Genomic DNA, 26,103 nt, shown 5'->3' on the forward strand with positions numbered 1-26,103 from the left:
TTGTATGAAACGAAGGCATAATACATAAACATGTCATTTAACTTGACCTCACATCACATCTATGACCTCCAATTTTGGGTGTGCACAAGTAGACACTTAAACTTATATAAAGTTGAACAAGTAAACAAACACGTCCTATGTGGCATAATATACGTAAGATGTCATGCAAGACAAGAATTGGACACGTAGAACGTCACATAAGACATATGTGTCTATTTGTTCAACTTTATACAAGTTTATGTGTCTACTTGTGCACACCCAAAGTTGGAGGTCATAGATGCGATCGAAAACCAAGTTAAAAGGGCATATTTATGTATTGTACCGAAAACAAAGTTATTTACCTTTGGGGTGAAAGTGATGCCAAGTTGAATTTCACCACAGTAACATTGAGCACTGCCCACCACACTATATTTTTAAGGATGAATTTCAAGTTTTCAACTCTTCCATTCTCCAATCCCAATTCAATAAATTCCTTCCAGTAGATACTACAATATGTACAAAATTTATTGAATCAATTTCAGCTTTTTACACATAATTAATGACTTGGCAACAAGTCTACAAATATGCATTAGTAAGTAGAATTAGGGGACAAGAAAAGAGCTGTTAATTAATCTATAAGCACAAGTCAGAAATTATAAATCTTAATTTATGACTTTTGATTCATTTTTGTTATTTTGACTTAAAAACATGTGCTTAATTAGTAGCACTTTTTTATCTTATTCAAATACTACAAAGATATTTAAAAGCGTCTAAAATAAGTCAATTCGACCAGAGCCCCCTATTTGGAAGGACACCTATTGAACTAAATCGGCTACTCTTGTAGGTATCTACAACCTTAAAATTTAAGCCCATGCTTTGTTGCTACGTGTATTTTATGACAGAATTCTTCTAGAATTTACAAAGTCGCCGATAAAAATACAAAAAAAATAACTTACGTAGCATCACCAAGATAATCATCAGCAGAAAATGTATCATGATCCATGAGTTTAATTATAAGCTTGTATTGTCCATCTACTGAGGGATATTCTATCTTGAATGTAAACTTCTCATTCCATTCTGGTTTACTCCCTCGCCCTGCTTTTTTATGAGTGAAAAAAAACATTACATAAAAATTATTTTTACAAAAAAAGGGCAGCTCCATGCATTAAAGCTGTCGCTATGCGAGGGTCCCACCACAAGGTTGTATTGTACACACCTTACCTTACATTTCTGCAAGAGGTTGGATTCCAATGCTTGAACCCGTGACCTCCTGGTCACATAGCAGCAACTTTACCAACTTTACTAGTTATTCCAAGGCTCTCCTTCTACATAAAACTTAATTATGTGTTTAAATTAAAAGCTTCGTCAAACACCTTTACGGTTTAAATAAACATTTTTTTAATTTCCAAAAAACTTGATCAAACAGGCTATTAACTTCGGGCTACAATGTCCAATTATACGTAATCTCCATCTTTTCATGGTTGATATTGCAAACGATGCCATATTAGAGTTGCGTGGCGGAATTTGAATTCATCTGAACTCAATATTTCGATACGAAACATAAATTTATTTACAGAAATATTCTCATTAAATTTGTAATATATAGTACTAGTGCAAAAACAGTTATGAGTTCCTAAGGAGTGCAGCAGAGCCATTTCTTAACTAAAGAAGGTCCAACTTACATGCTTCAACATCGGAAGTGATTCTCGCAAGAGGTAACAAGAGAGAGTATATGAGATACGTGTTTCATTCAATTCAAGAGTTATATTTTTTTCATCTTCACCATGATCAATCCCCAACGAATGCAAGTGCTCATTATTTTCCTTATTCATTACTTTGATTACTGAGCTGGGGTCTATCGGAAACAGCCTTCTTAGGGTAGCGGTATGTACTACGTACAATTTACCTTCCCCGAACGCTACAATGTTTCCCGGACCCCGAGCACATCGATTTGACCCGAAAATATCCCGTTTGCACTGTTTCGCCCGTTTGACCACCCAGATGGCCCCGCCCACCCAAAACGGACTACACTCAGCCCTATGTGAAAATATAGTGGGTTTGTTATTGTTGTTATAGTAGTATACCAAACGACCCCTTAGTGTTTGAGCTAACTATATCTACTGCTGATCCTTGTCTTTTGTTATAGTAGTTGATTCAGCAACTATTGGATACTCAAAGAAAATTTTAGTTATGAGTATATTTTACTAAATTAACTTTATTAATGATGTTTTAAAACTCTAATTAATTATTATTAATTGGTAAAGTTGTTGGCATGTTATCACAAGATCCCAGGTTCAAGCCTTGAAAATAACCTATCACGGAAATGTAATGTGAAATTGCATACAACAATCCTTGTGGTTGAAATCTCTCCCAAATCCTGCACAAACCGGGGCTGCCCTTTTTTATGTAGTTATTTAATACTAATGGTAGAAAGAAAAAATATAACCATATTCAAATTGAAAAACCATAATATTCTATTATAGAATCTGTAAATCAAATTCGGTTGTATAATCCAAATTGTATCATCCAGACTTGTTCGAATTGGTTTGGAAATTCGGATCAGTAAAGGCAGTCAACTTAACTGGTGCTAGCAAAACCCATTTGAAACAACTTAACTTGCCTTACCCCATAATGGAGTTCCACAACAGAATAGTCAGTTATGTACAAGTAGTTATCATCTACTAATTGGTTTCATGCAAGAACATGAACACAAACCAGTTGTAGTGAAAAAAAAATAGAAATAAGTTTAAAAATAACTTATCACGGGGCAATCCTTTGAGGGCCACGAGGGAAAAGTGATGTCTTGCGAATGTTATTGAGGGCGCAGAAAAGCATCACTACACGCTCCAATCCAACTCCAAACCCACCATGGGGAGGTGCACCATACCTACACAACAAGTAAAACACAAAATCAGGTAGAGATTTCAGCAGAAACTAGACTTGATGAGTCCAACCTTTGATATTCTAGCACTCAACTTATTGCACATATGAAATTGAGTGTATAATTAATATGTTTAGTGATCTTTTACATATATATGTTTTGAGTTCTGTGTTGAAACTAACGAGTTCAGTTGAACCCATGCTCTATCCGTCTCTATGTATAAGTTGTTCAAGTACCATTGCAAACATTTAACAACAAAAGTATGATGATCGGAACAGGCATCATTGGTAAGACATGTGAGCAAGTAGCTGAAATCTTAGCTTGAATTCATTGATGCCATCAATAAACTTAAGAGCCAGTAAGAGGTAATTTTCTTTAGCTATCATGAGCAGTAACCACCAAATTATGGCAACTGCCCTGCTATAGTTGGTATGACGATTGCTCAGTTTGGATAACGATTAATTGTGGATAACCTGATATTTGAACCTTTTAACTTTTACCTATTCATTCATTGAATGACTCAAGATACCAACATATGGTGTTTCCCTTAACGTCTATTAAGACAGAGAAGAAAAAACAAAATGCTTATAACTTGGACAAATTTGAATTCAAAGACAATTATTTTTCCAGCAAAGATGATTCTGCAATAATTTGTTGTTGTGTATCTAACCTATATGGTCATCATCGTTAGCACTCACAAAGATTATCAGTTGACTAAAACCATGACTAAAGTTTTTGAATTTCTTTTTGAACCATTTCTGGATTTGACTGAAACTTTTCAAAAATAGAGGACAAATTGAATTGCAAAGAGAAATACCGGAAAGAATCGATATATGTTGATATTGTCTTCACGTCAATTCCACAATCTCCAGCACGTTTTTCCAAGAATTCAGGAACATGGATACGTTGAGCTCCTGAAATAATTTCCTCCCCTAACAAAAAGACAATCGAAAAATGTAATCATATCATCTTTTCAATACACATTATTTCCAAGCACACTAAAATTTATTTCACCACATCAGAAAATACCAATCACTTTCTCCTTTAACTTTCTATAACTAGAAGGCTAATACAAATTGAAGTACCGCAAATATGCAAGCTTAATGGATCCTAAAAGAAAGCCTCATCTAAAGAGAGGGGAGATGTTAGAAAACATGTTACATTTTTTTGTACTTATGGGAGTGTTCCCCATAATGCAATAGGACAAGAAAAGCACACTCCAGCAACCAGGAGGTGATATAGGACATAAGTCGGCACATTCACTTTTCTCAAGACAAAAGAGTATGTCCTGGCCCCTGGGCCAACAAATAGTCGAACATGTTTAGGACTAAAACATTCCAACCTAGAGCTACATGAGTCAAGAAAACCTAGCTGTTCCTTTGTTATAAATTGAAAAAGAGTACTACCTAAACACACCATAGTTCTCGCAAAAAATTAAACATCCATCTGCTCACAATGTACATAGACGTGAATGAATCATCTCACCCATTAAAGAAAATAAAATCATTTTCTCACAATATAAGAAATTTGTAACTTAATTACCCCTGATAAAGACATCAAAAGAATTGCTGTAAGATGGATTGTCATGACAAGGCATGGTATAGAACGGACGAACAGCCTGTGGATACTTGTGAAGTATATAGAACTCAGTTCCATACCTGAAGAAACAAGAAAAAAACAGAATACATATTAGGAAAGCAAGAAAGAAAAGGTTGAGTGGGAAAGAAGGAGGCTTTGTGGTTGGGTAGAGGAGTTATTAAATACTTCTCAGCAACGAGCTGCCCAAGCTTTCTTTCTGATTCTGTATTTAGGTCCCCAAGAGGATCAACTTCAACACCAGCTACCTGTGAAGCAGAGGAGCATGAAAAGATTAAACTCATAATAGGGATGGCAATGGGAAGGGGAACAGCAGGTTCCCTCCCCAGGAAACTGACATCCAGGGCATGAGGGTGAGACAGGGAATAGAAAGGAGAGACCAGCAGTCATAGCCTACCACTTTTGCTATGTGCACAATGGCAGTTACAGCAATTTTTTGGATAACCTAGAATTCTGTATGGAGCCAACTAATCACAACTAAAATTAGCAGCTTCCAGAGCAAATGGGAGCCCTTTGAATTTAAAGTATCAATTGGGTTCGAGAGAGGAGATAAAAACTGATAATAACAGAATGCTTGCATGTAAATCTTAACATTACAACTTAAATGATTTCTTCAAAAAACAGCCAATTTCTATAGAAAAAAGTTTACCTTTAGCATTTGAACCCCCTCTGCAAATGTAAGTCGTAAGGTCTTCTGCAGATACTGCATTGTCAATCAAGCAAATAGTTACTACCTTTGCAGAAAAAAGAGACAAGTTACTATTCAAGTAATTTGCTCGAGGGTATATGTCATTGCCTCAAGCAATAAGGTTCCCCTATTTCAAAGAATAAGCAAATGAATGTACAAAAGAGCAAGTCAATCAGTGGAAGTTAAGATTTTTTTTTTAATTAAGGAATCTGTGGAAGTTAAACAATCATAAGTAGCATATTGATCACTGAAGTTGAGCCTAGTTACCTTCAGAGGTTCAAAAGGGTATTGCCTCCAATGGCTTCAAGTTCCTTTTTGCATTTCTCATTCAGACTATCAAACATGGCTACAAATAAGCGGTCAACAATATCCATGACCTGCAAGCATAGACTTCAAATTGTGATATCCAAAATAAAAGTGCAGTTCATATTATATTTACAGAAGCAGTTGATGATCTTCCAGAAGGTTCTAGCATGCCATACCTCTGAATAATGTTCCTTAATCTCCATTTCAGCATCAAGACCTGTAAACTCACACAGATGTCTATGTGTAAAAGAATCTTCTGCTCTAAAGACAGGACCAATTTCGAATACACGGCCAAAATCACCACATACTGCCATCTGTTTGTGAAGTTGAGGTGACTGCGCCAGACATGCAGGTTGACCTTTATAATCTAATCTGAAAACAGCCGAACCTCCTTCACTAGACCCTCCAATCAATTTTGGAGTGTGGATTCCAACAAATCCTTCAGAGAGCAAAAACTGCCTGAATATCTGCATTTAAAAAGGAGAAAATTAGCTCATCAGCTATAGTTTGCAAGGACTCAATAGAAATGTAGAGAACAATCTAGCAAGTTCAACAAGTTTTCTTCTATTATCACCAGAAAGTGACTGAAACCACCATCTGAATCACTTCTACATTAAAAATATAACAAAAATAGAAATATGATAATTGTTAAATTGTGCAAGCAAGGGAAAATAGATGAAATACAAGGGTCAGATAGCATAACGAACATTTTCAACTTGACACTGAATGCGGAAGATTCCTTGATTTGCAGGTGTGCGGATATCTAGTATTCTGAAGTTTAAGCGAGTATCCTGATTTACACGAACAAGCTGCTCTCCTTTCTGCACTTGATAGAAAGATGTCAGGAGACAATCAAAAAGATAGAAAGCAATATATTGTCAGCCAATTTACAACAAGTCCAGTGTATTCCCACACAATGGGGTCTTGGGTGGGGAGGGTAAAATGTACGCAGTCCCTACCGCTACCCCCGAAGAGGTAGAGAGGCTGTTTCCGATAGACCCCCGGCTCAAGATTAAAAAAAAAAAAAAAAAAGTAAAGAAGTAAAGAATCAGAAATAGATTGTCAGCCAATTTCAATATAAAAATTTCATCAAAGCAATGAACCTATTCAAGGAGATAAAAGAATATACCTCTAAAGCTTGTTATATCTCCACTTCACTTCTAGCAGCATCCTTAATGTTAATAGGTAGTGTGGGCACAGCCCTATTGACACAATAAAGTTTGCTTATTTGTACTTCCACCTGAAGCAAATTAAAAAAACAAGCACTAGTAACTACCATAAACAACAAAGTATTCAGCAGATATAAAAATTCCAAAATTCTTCAACACCATTTAGACCAGGTTTATTATCAATAAGTCTACCTGTTGTTGAGTGCAACCAGTAATTGGCTTCGCCGGTATCGAAACACTGCCTTCAATGTCAACAATTGACTCTTTACTCAAACTAGTAGCAAATTTCACCATGTAAACTAACAAATTCAGGCTTCACATTCAGCACACATTGAGCCGTAAACCCTCGTTCTCTCACAACGACAAACGCCATCTTCTTAATAACGGGTCGAATCGTATGGACTCTTCCCCTAATCAGGATCGCCTGGTCCTTCAATTCGGGTATATTTGACCCAACTTCTGTCCATTTGCGACCCGTTATTGATTTGGATTGTAGATCATTTAGCTCGACGTCCCCGTAGTTGCTTGAACGCGAGTCGGGTTGATCGATTGCGATGGCGGAGACTGCGGCGGCGGATGCACCGGCCAATAGTTCTTTGCGGCGGCGGCGTTCTTCTTTGGCGGCTTCTTTTTTGGAGGGTTCATTGGTAATTTCATCCATTGATCAGTGCGAATATATCAAATTTAGTGGGAGCAAATTTGTTATCCTTGAGCTAACGTGTCAAGTGGGCCGGATCGGCCCTTGTAACTGACCCGACCTAATTTGATTCGCCTGATAAATTCTGGGGTTTTAGGATTCCGAATTCTGGGTTGATTATTTTTTAAAATGGGCCTAGATAATTTGGTCTGGCCCCGATTTTTTTATTTTTTTTTTAAAAAGAAGGATTTTAGGCTAAACTAGTCGTTGATCCAACGGCTATATAGCTGTTTTTGGATCCAAACGGTTAGTTTGGGCCCATTTATTAAAAAAAAAAGTTGACGTTAAAAATATTTTTTAATCCCAAAAAAAAATTCTATAAATACCCTATAACTTCAAATCATTTTTCACACAATTTTTCACTCTCTCAAATTTCATTCTCTCTCAATTCTCAAATATTCAATATAGTTAATTTCTTAAAGTGTTCACTTTAATTTTTTAATTTTTCGTTTACAAATTACGAGCGGAAGTTTCTAATGTTGCAACCTCGGATACTTCTAAAATTTGGTATTGTCATTCTATCTCTTACGTTTAATTTTTATTTATTGTATTAGTTGTTTAATATTTAATTTTATTATAGTTGTGTATTTTGAATATTTTTAGTTTAATTTAATTTATATTATGAATAAATTAAGAAACCTCGCTACTAAAAGTGTTAAAAAATTTTGTCCCGAAAGCGGTAGTGGTAGTAAAAAGCGAATTATTAGCGGTAGAGGTAGTTCAAGTAGTAGATATATCCGTGTGTCTTCGCCTCCGGTACCGCTTGGTACACCTTTTGAGGAAGAAATAGGTGTAGGTGCTCACGATATGGATTATGTAGAAGCTCAGGAAAATGACGGTATAGAAGAAGAAAATGAAGTAGATGCGGTTAATTTAGACGAAGATAATGAAAATATTGCTGAGACACCCGCAGTAGGAGATGCTAACGCTAGATCTGAATCGGTTAATCTTCCTCTCCGTCCTCCCAGTGCCCCAAGACCACGTAAAAGAACTAGTGTTACATGACAATTTTTTGAACGTATATCAGATATTGAGGTGCAATGCAATATTTGTCAACAAATATATAAGCATAGAAGTGGAGGCAAGCAAGGGGGTGCGGGTACGTTAATGAGACATATAGCTAAAGATCATAAAATAGTTAAATATTGCACAAGGTGGTGGGGATGTTGGTGGGCCAACGCAAACTAGAATGGACCCAACAACTAGTCACGCAGCAAAGAAGTATAATAAATTGAGGGACCGGAAAGAAATAGCTAAAATGGTAGCTGTGGTTGTTTGCCTTTTAATTTTTATTTTTCTGATGCCTTTATTAGTAATATACAAGCAATTTATAATCCTATATTTAACGGTATTCCTAGAACTACTTGTCGATCTGATATTATTAGACTTCATTCACAATATTGTTTTTATTTATCAATATTGTTTAAAAATATCCAATGTAGATTGTCTCCAACTTTTGATCTTGGTCGTGCTGTAAATAAAAATGATTATTTAACCGTTACTTGTCATTGGATGGATAGTAATTTTGTGATGCAAAAACGTATTCTTGGTTTTGTATATGATGAAGATCGTAAACATACTGAACAATCTATTGCTGATTCTATTGTTAAAATTGTCGGATATTATGGTATCGAAAATAAAATTTTATGTATTGCTTTTGATAATACTTCTAACAACAAGACTGCTATAAAAAAAAATCTACGCTATCTCCGTTCTTACCTGAAATTTTTCATATTAAGTATGCATGTCATATATATAATTTAATTGTAAAAGATGGTCTTGAGTTTTTTGAGCTTTATATTGAAAAAGTTCGTCTTGCCGTTGGTTTTATTCAAGAAAATAATCGTAGATCGACAATTAGAGAATTTAAAGTTAAATGTCAAGAAAATGGACTTACACCAATTTTGATGATTGAGGAAATTGATACTAGATGGAATTCTACGTATGAATTTTTAAAATTTGTTATAAATATAGAATTCCTATTACACTAGCTTTTAACCAACATTGTGGTTCATTTGCTGATTCTGCTGATTGCATGCTACATAATTCTGATTGGGTTGTAATTAATGATCTTGTTAAGTTTTTAGAAAAATTTTATGTAGCTACGATTGAATTTTTCGGTGCTTATTATTCTACTGTTTGTAATATTTTGGCATATATAGTCAATATTTCTGGTTTTCTCAAAGAATATAGAAATAAAGAAGGTTATAAAGAAGCCGTTGGCGCCATGTTTACGAAATTTTAAAAATATTTTTTCCCGATTCCCCCTATTTACTTGGTTGGTGCTATGCTAAATCCGTGCATGAAATATAATAATATGTGTCACTTTAGTACTCTTATTTATACTAACTTAGAAATAAATACTAACCATGATTCTGAACAAGTACAACCTGATTTGTGGACGGCTACGACTGATGCAAAGTATTACATAGAAAAATTATATAATCACTATGTTGATTTATTTGATTTAGCCGTACCTACAAATATCACTCCAACTGTCGCTCCTCATCCTCCCGAGGAGCCATCATCTTCTAAAAGGTCGGCACATAGTGATTTGTTTGATTCGTTTTATGATTTAAATTGTTGGAACAGTGTTAATGAGAGAACTTACGCATCAACTTATCGGAAAGAGCTGAAATATTATCTTCGGACGGCACCAGAGGATCACAGACGACGGATCAACACGTTGGATTGGTGGAGGAGTAATGAAACACAATATCCTGTGCTTTCAAGATTAGCTAGAGATATCTTGAATGTTCCAATGTCAACCGTTGCATCAGAGAGCGCCTTTAGTCAGGGACGACAGCAACTTGGAGACAATCGACACTCATTGGGAAGCAATGCAATGAATGTTCTAGTTTGCCTCAGAGATTGGATTAGAGCGGAAAGAAGAAACCAAGGAATGGAACCGGAGCCGAGCGACGAGCTGAAACTTGAAGAAATTATGACTTCACGGGAGAACTCAGCAGAATCAAGTCCAATGCATGGTTTTGCCCCCGTTGACTTCGACTATCCTATGCAAGTTTCCGTTAATATTAACATGAATGAGTTGGAAAAAATGATGCATAGTTTGTAGATTTTTCATTCATGTAAATTATAAATTTTGGATCATTTTGCAATCAATAAAATTCTCCAAATTCATTCACTCCTTAGTCCTTCCTTTTTATATTTTTTCATTTAACGATTTAAAATTTTAAATTGAATTTCTAGTTTTCTACTTTAAATTAAAAACTTACTTCTAATATATTATTAATTTACTACCAAATATTATTAATTTATTATTTTAAGTAGCATATGTTTTGTATATTTGTGCATATATCTTCTATAGAAGTGTATATTTAACGTATACATGTGTATATATTTTATAAATTAGTATATAAGTATATCTATATATATTATAATGTATATATAATGTAGTATATTTTATAATTAGTAGTATATATACATTGAATGGTGCGTATACACGTGTATATATCTTCTATAGAAGTGTATATTTACCGTAGACATGTATATATGTTTTATAAATTGGATATCTTCTATAGAAATGTATATTTAACGTATACATGTGTATATATTTTATAAATTAGTATATAAGTATATCTATATATATTTTAATGTATATATAATGTAGTATATTTTATAAGTAGTAGTATATATACATTGTATGGTGCATATACACATGTATATATCTTGTATATTTAACGTATACATGTGTATATGTTTTATGAATTAGTATATAAGTATATCTATATATATTGTAATGTATATATATTATAGTATACTTTATAAGTAGTAGTATATATACATTGAATGGTGCGTATATATGAGTAATTGATTAATTGTGTATATGTGTATATATTTTTTAAATTCTAATGTAGTATATACTATATATATAGTGTATATATATTATTTAACGAATTTATAATGTATATAAGTGGGTATATGTAATGTATATTGAAAATTTTTTATTTTTTTTTATATATTTTTGACCGGGTTTGATAGATTTTTCAACCGGGTTTTGGTGGGTTTGACCAGGTTTGGTTAAGTGGGCCGGGTCAGGGTGGGTTTTAATTTTTTTATTGTTTGGCCCGGCCCGGCCCGTCTAGCACCAAAATCGGCCCTTAACCGGCCCTCAACCCGATTAAAATAGAAGGCCGGATTTGGGTTGGCCCGGCCAGGCCCGTTGGACACCCATACTTGTGCTATGACATTCTATTGGCTAGTAATGATGTTAGATTTATTGCATGAAATCAAGAAGTTTCTTTCAAGTAAATCTGAAATGAAAAATCTCAATGAGGCATCCTTTGTTCTAGGTATAGAGATTCATAGAGATTATACTAGAAATATTCTTGAGTTGTCGCAAAAGACTTATATTGATAAGGTGCTAAGTAGATTTGGTATGCAAAATTGTGCAACAACAGATACACCAGTGGCAAAAAGTAATAAATTTAGTTTGTGCCAATGTCCAAATTTAGACATAGAGAAGAAAGAGATGGATAAAATTCCATATGCATCAGTAGTGGAAAGTCTCGTGTATGCACAAGTTTGTACGCGTTCAAATATTGCATACATAGTGGGAATGTTGAGGCGGTATTTAAGTAATCCGGAAATAGATCATTAGAAAGCTACAAAATGGGTTGAGGTATTTTCAAAGAACTAAAGATTACATGCTCGCTTATTGGAGGTCAGATTATTTAGAAATCGTAAGGTATTTCTATTCAGATTTTGCTGGATGTCTTGATGGTAGGAGATCAACGTTAGGTTATGTTTTCATGATGGCTGAAGGAGCTGTATCTTGGAAAAGTGTGAAACAAACATTAATAGCTTCTTCTACAATGGAAGCCGAATTTGTGGCCTACTATGAAGTATCAAATCAGGGAATATGGCTGAGAAATTTTATCACTGGAATGCAAATAGTCGGTGGCATAGAAAGACCATTGAAAATTCATTATGATAATAAGTTTGTTGAGTTATATTCTAAGAACAATCGAAGTTCGTCAAAGTCAAAGCATATAGACATTAAGTATTTGGTTGTGAAAGAAAGGGTTCAGAGTCGTTTCGTGGCGATTGAGCATATTAATACAAATTTGATGATTGCAGATCCACTCACGAAGGATTTGTCACCTAAAGTGTTTCATGGGCATGTTGCTCGTATGGGTGTTGTTAAGTTTGATGATGAGTCATTTTAGTGGGAGTTTGTTATTTTATTTATGCTATTGATATGTTAAAATTTATTTCTGTACAGACTCAAGTTTTATGAAATCTTTGAATTTCGCATGTTTATTGATAACTTTGAAAAATAAAGATATTACTTTTCTATTGCAATATTTCATAAGGTATAAGAAAGGGATTTTGGACTATTAAAGTCATAAGGAAGGACTATTTGGAAATAGGCATGACTTAGATCATTTTACATGTAATTTTCGTATCTGATCTATGTCATTGATATTGTTGATAGTTGTGATCATTGATGGGTTTAGTTTCGAATATATGTTACGAAAATCGCTTTGATCCTATATTAATAGTATCGATGGATCAGATTGTTTTGAGTTATTTAAATCAAGATAGTAAATATTTGTGCATACTAAAGTTCATCTATGTATGATTATTCAGTAATATATATGGTCCAAGTGGGAGACTGTTAGTAATTTTCTATTTTGTGGACTCACATATCAATATATTATACATAGATATGCTATCTCTAAAGAAATTTAATTTTTGATCTAATATAATATTAAAGTATTTGGGTTTAAAATGTAAATATCTACTTAGTATCAGTTTAGTTTGATAAGTTAAACCTCATGGACCTTTTCATAAATGTGATGGAAACTTAATTGAAAAACTACCTCTTCTAAAGAGGTACATAATTGAAAAGGTACCTCTTCTAAAAGGTACAACTAAAAGGTGTCTTTTAGAAGAGTCACGATATAAATATCATGGTCCCTAAGTTTATACGCAATTTTTCTCTTTCTCTACCCCATCTTAGAAAAGAATAGGGCTGCTTATCGGACGGATCGGATGAACCATTACACTTAACGGTTTGGCTTAATGGTTATGGGTTTTAAAATATACAAATCCAATAACCAACCGATAAGATATCGGTTTCTTCGGTAACGGATAAATAATTATTAGGCGGTTATCAGGCGGTTTATCAGACATCCCCAATTTCTACTTGAATGCAAACACCTTACAGAAAACACTAATTAGGATTAAGGGTTTGAAGTCGGCAAACCTTTTGCTGACTACTGTATTCGCTTTGGTTACTTTACTGTTTAATTTTTTATATTATATAAGGGTTAGTTAGGATTTAGGAATGAGCCTTTAGGTTAGAATATAGATCCATTAGGTTTGAATTTTTATTTTATAATAATATAAATTAATATATATGTTATATAATTAGGTTAACAAATATAAGTATATATGGTAATTCTTAACGGGTTAACGGTTTATCTAATAAGGAAATTGTGTAATCCATCCCCACTCCAATAAGCCGTTAATTAAAAAATTTTAATCCGTTCACCAACCGTCTATTCGATAAACCAATGAGCCAATAAGTCAATTTTGTGGGTGGCTTATTGGATACGATTCGATTTTGAATAGCCCTAGAAAAGAATACAGAAAACTTATTAAAACTTCGAAGATCATAAATCAAGTTATTGCAATGGAACAAGGTTAGTATTTCTACTATTCTTTTAGTTTCGAATCTCTGTATAATGGTTTACATGTGATCTTGGATGAATTGTTTAAAAGTTTTCAACAGGGCCCCGATTCCTGACCTCGATCCAAGACCAAACTCCCATCCCCGATGCCAGATTCCTATTGTGAGACTCAACTCTCAATCCTAATCCAAGGCACAAGACCCGAGATCTAACCTCGTCCTGAGACCCGACTCCCACACTCAACCTGGATCCAAAATCCTAACCTACACTCAAGACTCATAACTCAATTGTCCGACTCTGAACCCTATCCTCAAACAACTTTCGACTTCAACTCGTGATCCAACCTCGAGACGAAAATCTGGATTCCATCTCAACCTGACTCACAACCTCCAACTCTGACTCGATCTGACTCCAACCTTGACTCGGAATTCATCTCCCTCCTTAAATCCTGACTCATGTCACAAGTCATTCTTGTGTATAAAGTGACAAATAATGGACCACATAATACACACCGAATCATTTCTTACCACAACAATATCAATATCATTATCTATAATATATACCCATTGTTGGACAATAGAATCAAACTTGGTATGTTTCCCTCATGCATTAAGAGAAAATGTATCTATTACAAGAAGTTTAATAATGTTGGGCTAGAAATTTATAATCCCCTCAAAAAAGATAAAGTTGCTATTTTGCCATATTGTTTGATTGATTTAAATGACTGTTATAAACTATAGAGTACTAAAGGAAATTTATTGAATTTTTGTTTGTCCTATATTTAATAAATTAATCTTTGTGGTTTTTCAGTCTACAATCTTAGTTTCCTAGAAACAAAATTAGGAAAATTGAGAAATTAAAATATTAGTTGGATTAGTTTGTTCTCAATAACCACAAAATGATTTTTAAATAAATCACCAGTGCATAGAACTTAAACTTCTTTCATAATCATTATATAGTCCTCTACGACACTTCTAACACTGCACATATGGTGCATTCTAATCAACCCATACTTGGTTAAACGTTTGGGCTCCTTTCAACTCATGTATTTATTTTTAACGCATGAGCTCCACTTTTAATCTATGCTCACTTTCAATGCACAAGGCTTCACTTTCAATTTTATCAACCCGTGCTTCTATTTTTAATGCATAGGTCTCCAATTTTAAGCCATATTAACTTTTAATCATGGTAAGCAGCAGTGATATATGAAGAATATATATGAAGAACGAAGATCACTTATTGGGTTCGAAATCGAGAGGGCGTCATGCGGAAGATATTAGTTGCAAATTATTGAGATGATAAATCAGACGAAAAGAAAAACATACTAAAAACATGATTATTATATAATTTGGTCAATTGGCCTACATATAAAAACTTAATATAAAAGAAAATATAAAACTATTAGAGAGAAAATCCCCCTCTAAACAAAGTTACTTCAAAGACTACATTGTGGATGCTATTATGTTATGATATGAGACGGGGGTTTTCTATTTATAGATGTCCAAAACCTTTCCTCCAAAAAAGAGGTTAGCTAAATATGGAAAAGAATTATATTTTTTTTCTTTCAGGAAAATTAAAAGTAATTATGGTAACTTTTATTTTCCTTCTAAGAAAAAATAAAACTTAAATATAGTAAGAAAATCAGGATAAAAACCCTAACATTTTTCTTGAAAACCACCCAAAATTTTGAATTTACAAATATCTAAATAACAAGTGACCAAAGAAAAAAATGTTAAAAGTTTTTGCATATGTATTTTGAAAGTTTTACTAAATATTGGACTGCAAACCTAGGAATATTATAAAATATTAATTTGAAAATACTATAAGACACTCATAAATTTTAAATCTTGTATCTGTCACTATATTGAAACAAAACACTGCTAATTAAAATATTGCGTTTTGATGAGTTCAGGGATTCAGATGACAAAAGGCTAAATAGAAATGTTCATTTTACAAACTCAGACAAGTCCAAAGGTCCACCAAACTATTTTACCTTTAAAAAAATAATTATCAGGCATGTTCACTTCTCAAAAGTTAAATTACATGCTAAATCTTCACGGGTTGTGACTTAACCCACCCCACATCGTTTGTCATCCCTAATTGTTTCATTTAGTAACAAAACAATATGTTAGGATCTTCAACGTAACTTTACTCTATTCACAACACAAAGTTCGCAGACATAAAATGTAAAAACAAGCCAGCTAGCTACTCGGGGACGGATTTATAGGGTGAATTACAGTCCACGTGAACTCATGATCTTTCCGTAAAACTAGATCGACTTCTGTAGTTACTCATGAGTACTCATCACTCTCTTTCCATCCACCATATTCAACTTCCTCATATTGAGTTGCCTTCTGTCAAAATAAAACACACCATGAATAATCATTACATTAGCATATTTAGTGAAATTTATTTTCTTATTTCTTTTCACTCAAATTTCTTCCGTTTCATCATTTTTTAGGTTTATCTTTTAATATAAAGATTTGCAAAAGGCATGATACATATGCATGTCCTTTTTAACTTACCTCAATTTACATCTATGTCCTTCAATTTGACCTCAATTTACATCTATGACCTTCAATTTTGGCACGATCATGCACTTAAACTTGTATAAAGTTAACAAGTAGACACATGCATTCTATGTGGCATAATACACGTAGGGCACCATGTAGGACATGAATTGCTCACATAGGACATATGTGTATCCTTGCTCAACTTTATACAAGTTTAAGTGCCTACTTGTGCACACCAAAAGTTGGAGGATATAAATAAAAATTGAAGCCAAGTTAATGGATATATTTATATATTATACCTTTGCAAAAATTGTCATCATAATAGGTTTTTTTTCTCTGTGTGAAACAAGTACAGGTAGGTACCACCAAAGAGTGTCCTTAGATTGATAAGATCTCTTCACCTTTAATCAGAGGTCTCATTTTTGTATTTTGAAAATGAAAAATGGGCCCTATGTGACACAAAGTAGTAGAAATAGCATCGTACCGACCACATTTCGAGCCTGTTATTTGAAAAATAGCTGTTATCATAGAGTTTCAAATTCTACAAGTGAAACGTCTTGACAACGTCACAGAATTCTACTCCATAATAGCCACTATGGTTCAGTTACTTGAACTAAAAAGTACCTATCCCAAAAATTATGATTAATCGAACTAGTGAATTCTTGATATCGAGTAATCATAATTATTTTAAAAATTAGGGTATGTATCAAAAAAAAAAAAATTATGTACCTTTGGGGTAAAAGTGATGCCAACTTGAATTTCACCACAGTAACATTGATCACTGCCCACCACACTATATTTTTTAGGATGAATTTCAGCTTTTCCATTCTCCAATCCCAATTCAATAAATTCCTTCAAGTAGATACTACAATATGTACAAAATTTATTGAATCAATTTCAGCTTTTTACACAATAATTATTAGGCATAATACATAAATATGTTCTCACATGAACTCAGAATTTAAGAATAATGAATACTTAAAAAATTAAAAAAATTAAAAATCACCTCATTGAGGTTTGAACCCAAGTCACTAGTTTCACTGAAGCACCTTAAGTTCAATCCAAATGTCAATGCTGAGTATATTTATATATTTTATACCTATTTTTGTATATTTTCTATGTAATTATACCTATTCTGCGTCAAGTTTAATAGGTGCCGGAGCACCCATTCTTATAACGTAGGTCCTCCCCTGCTCACATCACATTTATGACCTCCAACTTTGAATGTGCACAAGTAGCCACTTAAACTTATATAAAGTTAAATAAATAGACACACACGTTTTATGTGGCATAATACACGTAGGATGTCGTGTAGGACAAAAAATTTGTCACGCAGGAAGACACATAGGACACATGTGTCTATTTGTTCAATTTTATACAAGTTTAAGTGACACTCAAAGTTGAAGGTCATAAATATAATGGGAAAAAACATCGTTTCCACCCAAAACTATACCCGAAAAGTCTAAGCCACACTTAAATTATTAGAGTGACCTAATACACACCTAAACTACTTAAAAGTGAAATTTTTTACACCTTAAATCTGATGTGGAAAAAACATAATTATTTAATTAAAAAAAGGCGCGTCTAAAATTAAAAATAACACAAAAAAAAATTAAAACTGAAAATTGCAATTCCAATTCATCTTCTTCTTCTCCAAAATCAAAAATCTCAAACAGAAAAAAAAATCCAAATTCAAAACATCCATCTCCTTCTTCTTCTTCTCCAAAATCAAAAATTCCCAAACTGAAAAAAAGATCAAAATTCAAAACATCAATCTTCTTCTTCATCTTCTCCAAAATAAAAAATTTCAAACTGAAAAAAAGATTCAAATTCAAAACATCCATCTTTTTCTTCTTCTTCTCCAAATTTAAAAATCTCCGGCATCCATCTTCTTCTTCTTCTCCAAATTTAAAAATCTCCGGCATCCATCTTCTTCTTCTTCTCCAAATTCAAAAATTCCCAAATTAAACTAAAAATTTCAATTTCAATTCCAAGTTACTAATGAATTTCGAACGATTAACAATGGGTGAAATTCCTCCTTCTTCTTCTTCCCCCAATTCAATTCAACCATCGACAAGTAGTAGTACAAGCGTCTCACTGACCCTGGCCCAACAACTTCGCTAACTAATAATAGCCCTCACCTCTATTCTCTTCCTTCCTAGATAATAATCCAAAATTCAAACTAATAATAGCTACTCTTTGCCGGAATTCTTCACTAACTAATAATAGCTACTCTATGCCGAAATTCTTGAAGTTTTTCGTTCATCTAAATCACCATGGCTACTTTGTTAACTGGTAAATTCATTATGCTTCTTCAACTTTGCTTTGGATGTACATGTATCCATTTCAATTGTTAAGCTGAAATATCAAGGAGGATTTGGACATTGAAGAAAAAAAAAATTGACCTCATAACGCTAGAGGTTTTGGGCATTGAAGAAGAAGAAAAAAATTAAATTTAAAAGAAAAAAGAAGAATTTATGAAAATAATAAATTTATTATTTTTTCAAATGATGCTGATGTGGCGCTGACGTGGCAGCGTGTGTAAAACACCACATCACATGCAAGTGGTGTAATAGACATGGTGCAAAAAGTATCACTTTTTTATAGTTAAGATGTGTAATATGTCACTAGTATAGTTTAGGTGTGGCTTAGAAACGATACCTTTTCCCTAAATATAATTTGAAGCCAAATTAAAGGGCATATTTATGCCTAATTAATAACTTGGCAACAAGTCTAAAAATATGGGAAGTAGCTCCTCTCCAGTATTGCTTCCATCGAGTTGATCTAGTATATAGCTAATCTTATTACACTTGACAACTTAAAGATGTAAGGGTCAGCTCAGCATTAACTTAATTAATATAACCTCCTAAACCATATTTAAAACCAAGTTGTCTTTCGAATTAATTATCAACCAGCCACATTATTGTTAAATTATCAGTTTAGATTGCAAAAGATTATCCTACCAGGATTAGAATTCACTTCGTGTTCCTTCAAAAAGATAGCTATTATCCAGAGAATTATTTTTCCCCTTGAATGAACTCGTTTTTAATCAAAATTGACAATCTAACAATAATATCGTTGGTTGATAATCATCTAAAAGACAAGTTGATTTTAACCCTTACATCTCTAAGCTGTCAGGTGTAATAAGATTAGCTATATACTAGATCAACTCGATGGAAGCAATACTGGAGAGGAGCTACTTCCAAAAATCTTTACTGGTAAGTAGAATTAGGGGAACAGAAAAGAGCTGTAAATTAAAGTAATCTATGACCTTAAAAAGTTTTATTGACAACGAAAAAAGCTCAAAAATACTCCTGAACTATCTGAAATAGCTCAAAAATATCTTTCCGTTAAATATTTGGCTTAAAAATACCCCTTCATCTAACGGAATTCGGAAAAGAATAAAAAATAACCCTGAACTATCTGAAATGGATCAAAAATACCACGCGTTGGTTTTTTGGCTCAAAAATACCTCTCTGTTAAATATTTGGCTAAAAATTACCCCTTCCCTTAACGAAATTTCACCAAGCATGTCACCTAGATAAAAAAAAAACACGTGGCTATGCCACATTACCATCCACATGTAAAGTGTTAGTATTTTTTAATTATATGACATTCTTTTCTTCTTTATTTTTATTTTTATTTTTTTGCAAAGTAATTTTATTGATCTGAAAAAAAATTATGATCAGCAAAACTAAAAATTTCTAAAAATATTTAAATAGAATAAAATAAATCAGTGTTTTTATTGGATTTAGTTTAACATTTTTTGGAATTTCTTGACATTGAGAAGGTACTAAATAAATTTTGTTAAAGGAGTACAAATTATTCAATTTTATCATTATATGATAAACTTTTCACTTAGATTATCAAAGAAATATTTTTTTAATGATTAAAATATATTAAATGTCATTTACTTTTATGAAAGTGAAATTTTCAAAAATTCTAAGAATACTTGATGATTAAACATAAAATTAGAAAAACTATCAATATTCATTGAGTCCAGAAAAAATAAATCAACATCACTGAATATAATCTTTTTATTTAACTCTTTCATCAAGAAGAAAAGAAGGTCATATAATTAAAAAATACTAACATTTTACATGTGGATGGTAATGTGGTATAGTCACGTGAATTTTTTTTTATCTAGGTGGCATGTTTGGTGGAATTTTGTTAAGGGAAAGGGTATTTTTGAGCCAAATATTTAACGGAGGGTTATTTTTGAGCCAAAAAACTAACGAGGGGTATTTTTGATCCATTTCAGATAGATCAGGGTATTTTTGATCCTTTTTCGAATTTCGCTAAGGCGAGGGGTATTTTTGAGCCAAATATTTAACGGAGGAGTATTTTTGAGCCAAAAAACTAACGAGGGGTATTTTTGATCCATTTCAGATAGTTCAGGATATTTTTTAGCCTTTTCCGTTTTGACAATGAAACTGACCAAAATCACTATTCTTCAGGTGCACAGCAAATAACTCTCACTCCAGTATAATAGCTCGCAATTACATAGGAAAGGTAAAACGTACTAAAAACAAGTTTAAATGGACTTATAACTTATGACTTATACGCACAAGTCATAGATTAGAAACCTTGACTTATGACTTTTGATTTATTTTTTTATTTTGATCTAAAAACATGTGCTTACAACCTTTTTTTTTTTTTTTTAAATCTTATCCAAATACTACAAAGATGTTTAAAAGCATCTAAAATAAGTCAATTTGACCATGCTCTACTCAAGCTCGTACAATAAGCTGACCAAAAAAGCATAGACGGGATTTCGAACCTGAGCCCCCATATGAAAGGACATCTGTTGAACTAACTCGGCTATCCTCATAAGTATCTACGACCTTAAAATTTAAGCCCACGCTCTATTGCTACGTGTATTTTATGACAGAATTCTTCTAGAATTTACAAAGTCGCCGATAAAAATACAAAAAAATAACTTACGTAGCTTCACCAAGATAATCATCAGCAGAAAATGTATCATGATCCATGAGTTTAAGTATAAGCTTGTATTGTCCATCTACTGAGGGATATTCTATCTTGAATGTGAACTTCTCATTCCATTCTGGTTTACTCCCTTGCCCTACTTTTTTATGAGTGAAAAAAAAAATATTACATTAAAGTTAGGTATGTGTTAAAATTAAAAGCTTGGTCAAATATCTTTATGGTCTAAAATAAACATTTTTTTACTTTCTAAAAACTTGATCAAACAGGCTATTAACTTCGGGCTACAATGTCCAATTATACATAATCTCCATCTTTTCACGGTTGATATTGCAAGTGTAGCCGTATCAGAGTTGCGTGGCTGGATTTGTATTCATCTGAACTCAATATTTCGATACAAAACATGAATTTATATACATAAATATATAAATTTGTAATATATATAGTACTAGTAGGTTTGAATTCATAATTTAAGTTCAACTTAAAGAATTTCAATTCTGAATTGAGCAATTAAAAAGGGTATATATTAAATTTTTTAATTAGTATATATATATATATATATATATATATATATATATATATATATATATTATAAATTAATACCTCGAACAGTAGAGCTTTTGCGTTCTTGACCTCTATATTGAAGCAAAACATATGGATCTATTCCACCACCTATACAATAATATACATTAACATCTCATTAAAATAAACCTAATCGATGTGCATATATATAAATGTCATTAAAAAATTAAATAAAAAGGACAATAATAGTGGAATGCACATAATGAGTTCAATAATAGAAGAAATGAACTTTCTTTGACTAATTATAATTTGAATAAAAGAAATTTTCCTTCAAAATTTTTCACTATATCTTATATTCATTCTCTTAATTATGCTTTATTTTGTTGATCTTCGGTGGAAAGAGCTACAATCAAATCATCTATAATTAATTAATTAATTAATTAATTAATTAATTAATTAATTAATTAATATATATATATATATATATATATATATATATATAATGAATACAGGAAAACGAAAAGGCAAGGCAGAAGCCTCATCGTCCCAAGACTATTTAAAGACACTAATGAGCAACACTCATTTCAGACTACTTACGATGTTAGAACAGCCAAAATTAGATAGAATAATTTTTAGACCCGTTATTTATTCAAAATAAACTAAATGAATTATGATTCAAAATCTATAAATTAAAAACTCTCAATTTACCTGAGTATGAGTAACAAATCAGGGGGAACAGAAAGACCAGAGGACCAACTTGGATCGCGATAGAATGATTGAAATTCCACCACCTTTAATTAGAGATCTTAAGTTTGAGATTTTCAAAATAAAAAAAAATCCATCTCGAATTCGGATTTAGTTAAGTTTGAATATAGATATCGAACCCCGAACGAAACGAAAAAAAAGCCAAACATAATCAACATAGATTGACTCCGAAACATGAAGTAACAAGACCATAACCTCGTGCCCCGCCTTAAAAAATCTCTACTCATCATCTTTAACTAGAAGTCTCAAGTTCGACACTCCAAAAATGAAAAAGAAAATCCTATTACGAGTTACAATTTGATCAAATCCTAATACGAACACCGAACATCAAATGAAAAAAATAAAAAAGACAAGAGTAGTAAATCATGATAGAAAAAATACCCCAGAATTCATTGTTTTTGAGACCTCGAGCACTAACAAGATTCACCTCCATTATTCCAAAGGTAGTTGTCATTTCTCTCAAATTTTTTTCTTTGTAGGAAGACTTAATATATACTATGATAATTGAAATAGTAAAATTTATAAGCTGTGTATGAATATATATTGGCTGATGAAATGTAATATTCAAATGTGGTGGAAGAATTCAAAGAGATTCTTCGTCTTTAAAGACTGTGAGTTGACAGGTGTAGTGGGGAATCATCTTCTTTTTTTTTTTTCATCCGATGTCGGGTACTCGGGTATTCGCATTGAAATTCGACTAATTCGAATTCGCACCGGGTAGGGCCCCATCCAAGGGGATAGCGCTCTCTACCAAGGAACCATCTTTTAATTCTTTGTAAATATCGATGGTCTTTATGGGGCAGTTACACCTTACGAAACATAATCCGACGCAAATTAGGATAGAGAGAGTGCTCTATTTATATTGGTGCTCGTAGGGCCTTATAATCTCTTGTTCACGGTGTTTTGGTGATGTCTATAATTTTGTACAGCAAATTTATAATATTACTTCGTGGATATCTTGTTTTCTTTATTATTTAGCAGAGTGTCACTCCTTGTTTATTGTTATTCGGTTATATTTGTTATTTGTCCTAACCCAGGGGTCTATCAAAAATAGTCTCTCTACTTCATCTGAGGTGTAGCGATATGAAATGTGTACACTCTACCCTCTCCAGACCCCCACTTTGTGGGAATACACTGGGTACATTGTTGTTGTTATGGGACAAATATGATCCTTTTATTATTAATTAGAAGTCTCGAATTAAAATTCTACGAATGACTTAATATAATGACGGCCGCGAGTAAAATTTACTTGGATATTATATAGCGTGTTTAAATTGAGCATTCAAATACATGATAAATTTTGCTAATGAATATTTTTTGTTTAAATGGATTCTCTGTCCATTACCTAAATAAGTTAATCACTTTAAATATGTTATATTCTTTACTTTTAAGCATTTGGCTCATTAAGTTGTAAAATTTTAGGCGTTCCCTAGTTGACATTGATGTGTATAGGTGAAAAAAGATATCATATTTTATGTTATTAACTTAACTACCTAACAATTCATGTTTGTTATAAAATAGATACGCCCCTCCTCTTTTTTCAAGGTAGAAATAATCTCTCCATACACACTATCGTCCTCGAACTCCACTTATAAAATTTTACTATTATTGTTAGGGAAAAGGGTCAAATATACCCCTCAACTTTGTGAAAAGGTCTAAATATATCCTTCGTTACATGTTTGGTCCAAATATGCCCTTGCTGTTAAAGTTTAGGAGCAAATATACCCCTAAACTTTGCGAAAAGGTCCAAATATACTCTCCATTACTAGTTTGACTCAAATATGCCCTTATTGTTAAAGTTTAGGAGCAAACATACCCCTCAACTTTGCGAAAAGATCCAAATATACCCTCCGTTACAATCCATAGCCCGACCCACATTTTGTTTATCAAAACTTCAATCTTATAATATTATCAAAATATTTCATCAGTTCAATGACTCTTCAAATATTATGTTAATGTTGCATTTTTCTTATTACTAGTGTGTTCTACTTAAATATTGTGTTGATATTTCATTTTTCAAACTTTGGTTTGTTTTCATGTTGTTTGATTTTATTGCGAAGGACTCTAATATACTGAAATATTTCAAAATAGTTGTAAAATGTGGAAGAATCAGGGTCATGGCTTCTCCAGCTGTTTCAGCTCCTAAGAGAGAGAGACCCCCCCAAAAAAGGATTGTCGTATCTGAAATAGGCCTTTTTTCAATCTTTGGAAGTAATATCAACAATTTTTACAACAAACTTCTCGAGGGGCAAAGTAGAATCACTTCAATATACAGATTTGATGCCTCAAGTTACACAGTTAAATTCGCGGAACAGATTCGTAATTTCTCCTCCGAAGGCTAGATAGACTGAAAGAATAATCCTCGTTTAGATGACTACTAGAGATATGGGTTGTGGGTTGGTCTAAATTGGTGGGTCGGATGTTGTAACGGAGGGTATATTTGGACCTTTCGCAAAGTTAAGAGGTATATTTGCTCCTCAACTTTAACAGCGAAGACATATTTGAGCCAAACTTGTAACGGAGGGTATATTTGGACCTTTTCGCAAAGTTTAGTGGTATATTTGCTCCTAAACTTTAACAGCAAAAGCATATTTAAACCAAACTTATAACGGAGGTATATTTGGACCTTTTTACAAAATTGAGGGGTATATTTGACCCTTTAATGGAACAGATACCCTCAGTCGACGTTAATTAGAGGGTGTCTAAGTTTAAATTTTAAGAATCTTACTAATGAAAAAGAAATTCTAATTGGATATTTAAATTAATTGGGATCTTAAAACGGATATAAAATAAAGTGAAAATCAAAACAAACAAAAAATTCATTGTAAGTGACAACTTGTCAAATCACACATCAAATAATTCCAGCTTGTAGTTTTTCTAATTATATGGTCTTTCTTAAATTATGAATTTATTCTTTTTTCAGGGAATCTCATGCTTTTAAGCTGGATTCTTGTTAACTTTTTCCTTTTAATCATGAAACTATATGAGTATATTTTGATGCTAGACAAATCAACTTGACCATTGACAAGTAAGACAATTGACATTGGAAAATAATATTCCCTCCCTTATTTTGATTTAACATGAAATTTAAGAAAATAAATAAAATTTTTAGATTTTGTGATTTGAAATAAAAATTGTGTCAAATATATCAAAATGTGTTTTAATCTTGTGATCTTAAAGGAAGCAAATCATTCTTTTTAAATGGAGGGAGTACATACAGATCTGCAAAGATTGTGGTGGGATGATAGAATTGCATTGCTCTTAATAAAAGTCTTGGATTCACACAATGTGGGTTCTGGAGAAGGCTAGAGTATGTGCAGTTTGTATCATTATCTCAGAAGTGAAGTAAAGAGATTATTTCTGATAACAAAAAAAGGTTTCGGG

The 26,103-nt window shown here is 32.7% G+C and overlaps 2 protein-coding genes and 1 pseudogene across 4 annotated transcripts in view; all 3 read right to left on the minus strand.

The window, feature by feature from the left end:
• Window positions 1-2,427, minus strand: part of LOC107870202 (protein C2-DOMAIN ABA-RELATED 4-like) — an 11,177-nt gene extending 8,750 nt beyond the window's left edge. The window contains exons 1-2 of the mRNA XM_016716647.2: window positions 936-2,427; window positions 342-485 (exon numbers count right to left, since the gene is read on the minus strand). Coding sequence (XP_016572133.2) covers window positions 342-485; window positions 936-1,141 — 350 coding nt within the window. The 5' untranslated portion in view covers window positions 1,142-2,427. The remainder of the gene's footprint in view (window positions 1-341; window positions 486-935) is intronic.
• Window positions 2,428-2,561: 134 nt separating this feature from the next.
• On the minus strand, window positions 2,562-7,358 carry LOC107870201 (annotated as a pseudogene).
• An 8,592-nt stretch (window positions 7,359-15,950) lies between these two features.
• LOC107870203 (16 kDa phloem protein 1) lies at window positions 15,951-23,302 on the minus strand. 3 transcript variants are annotated; one of them, XM_016716650.2, is made up of 5 exons: window positions 23,101-23,302; window positions 22,036-22,104; window positions 21,433-21,574; window positions 17,218-17,353; window positions 15,951-16,326 (listed from the first exon to the last, which is right to left on the minus strand). In XM_016716650.2, the coding sequence occupies exons 1-5, from the start codon at window positions 23,171-23,173 to the stop codon at window positions 16,267-16,269; spliced, it is 480 nt and encodes a 159-aa protein (XP_016572136.2). In that variant the 5' UTR covers window positions 23,174-23,302; the 3' UTR covers window positions 15,951-16,266. The 3 variants fall into 3 exon arrangements, with proteins under 3 accessions (XP_016572136.2, XP_016572135.2, XP_016572134.2); XM_016716649.2 differs by having other exon boundaries at window positions 15,951-16,329; window positions 21,433-21,571; window positions 23,101-23,298; XM_016716648.2 differs by having other exon boundaries at window positions 15,951-16,329; window positions 23,101-23,297.
• Between the last annotated feature and the right edge of the window lie 2,801 nt (window positions 23,303-26,103).

This window comes from Capsicum annuum, chromosome 5 (genome assembly GCF_002878395.1).
Source record: "Capsicum annuum cultivar UCD-10X-F1 chromosome 5, UCD10Xv1.1, whole genome shotgun sequence".
In the NCBI taxonomy this organism is placed as follows: domain Eukaryota; kingdom Viridiplantae; phylum Streptophyta; class Magnoliopsida; order Solanales; family Solanaceae; genus Capsicum; species Capsicum annuum.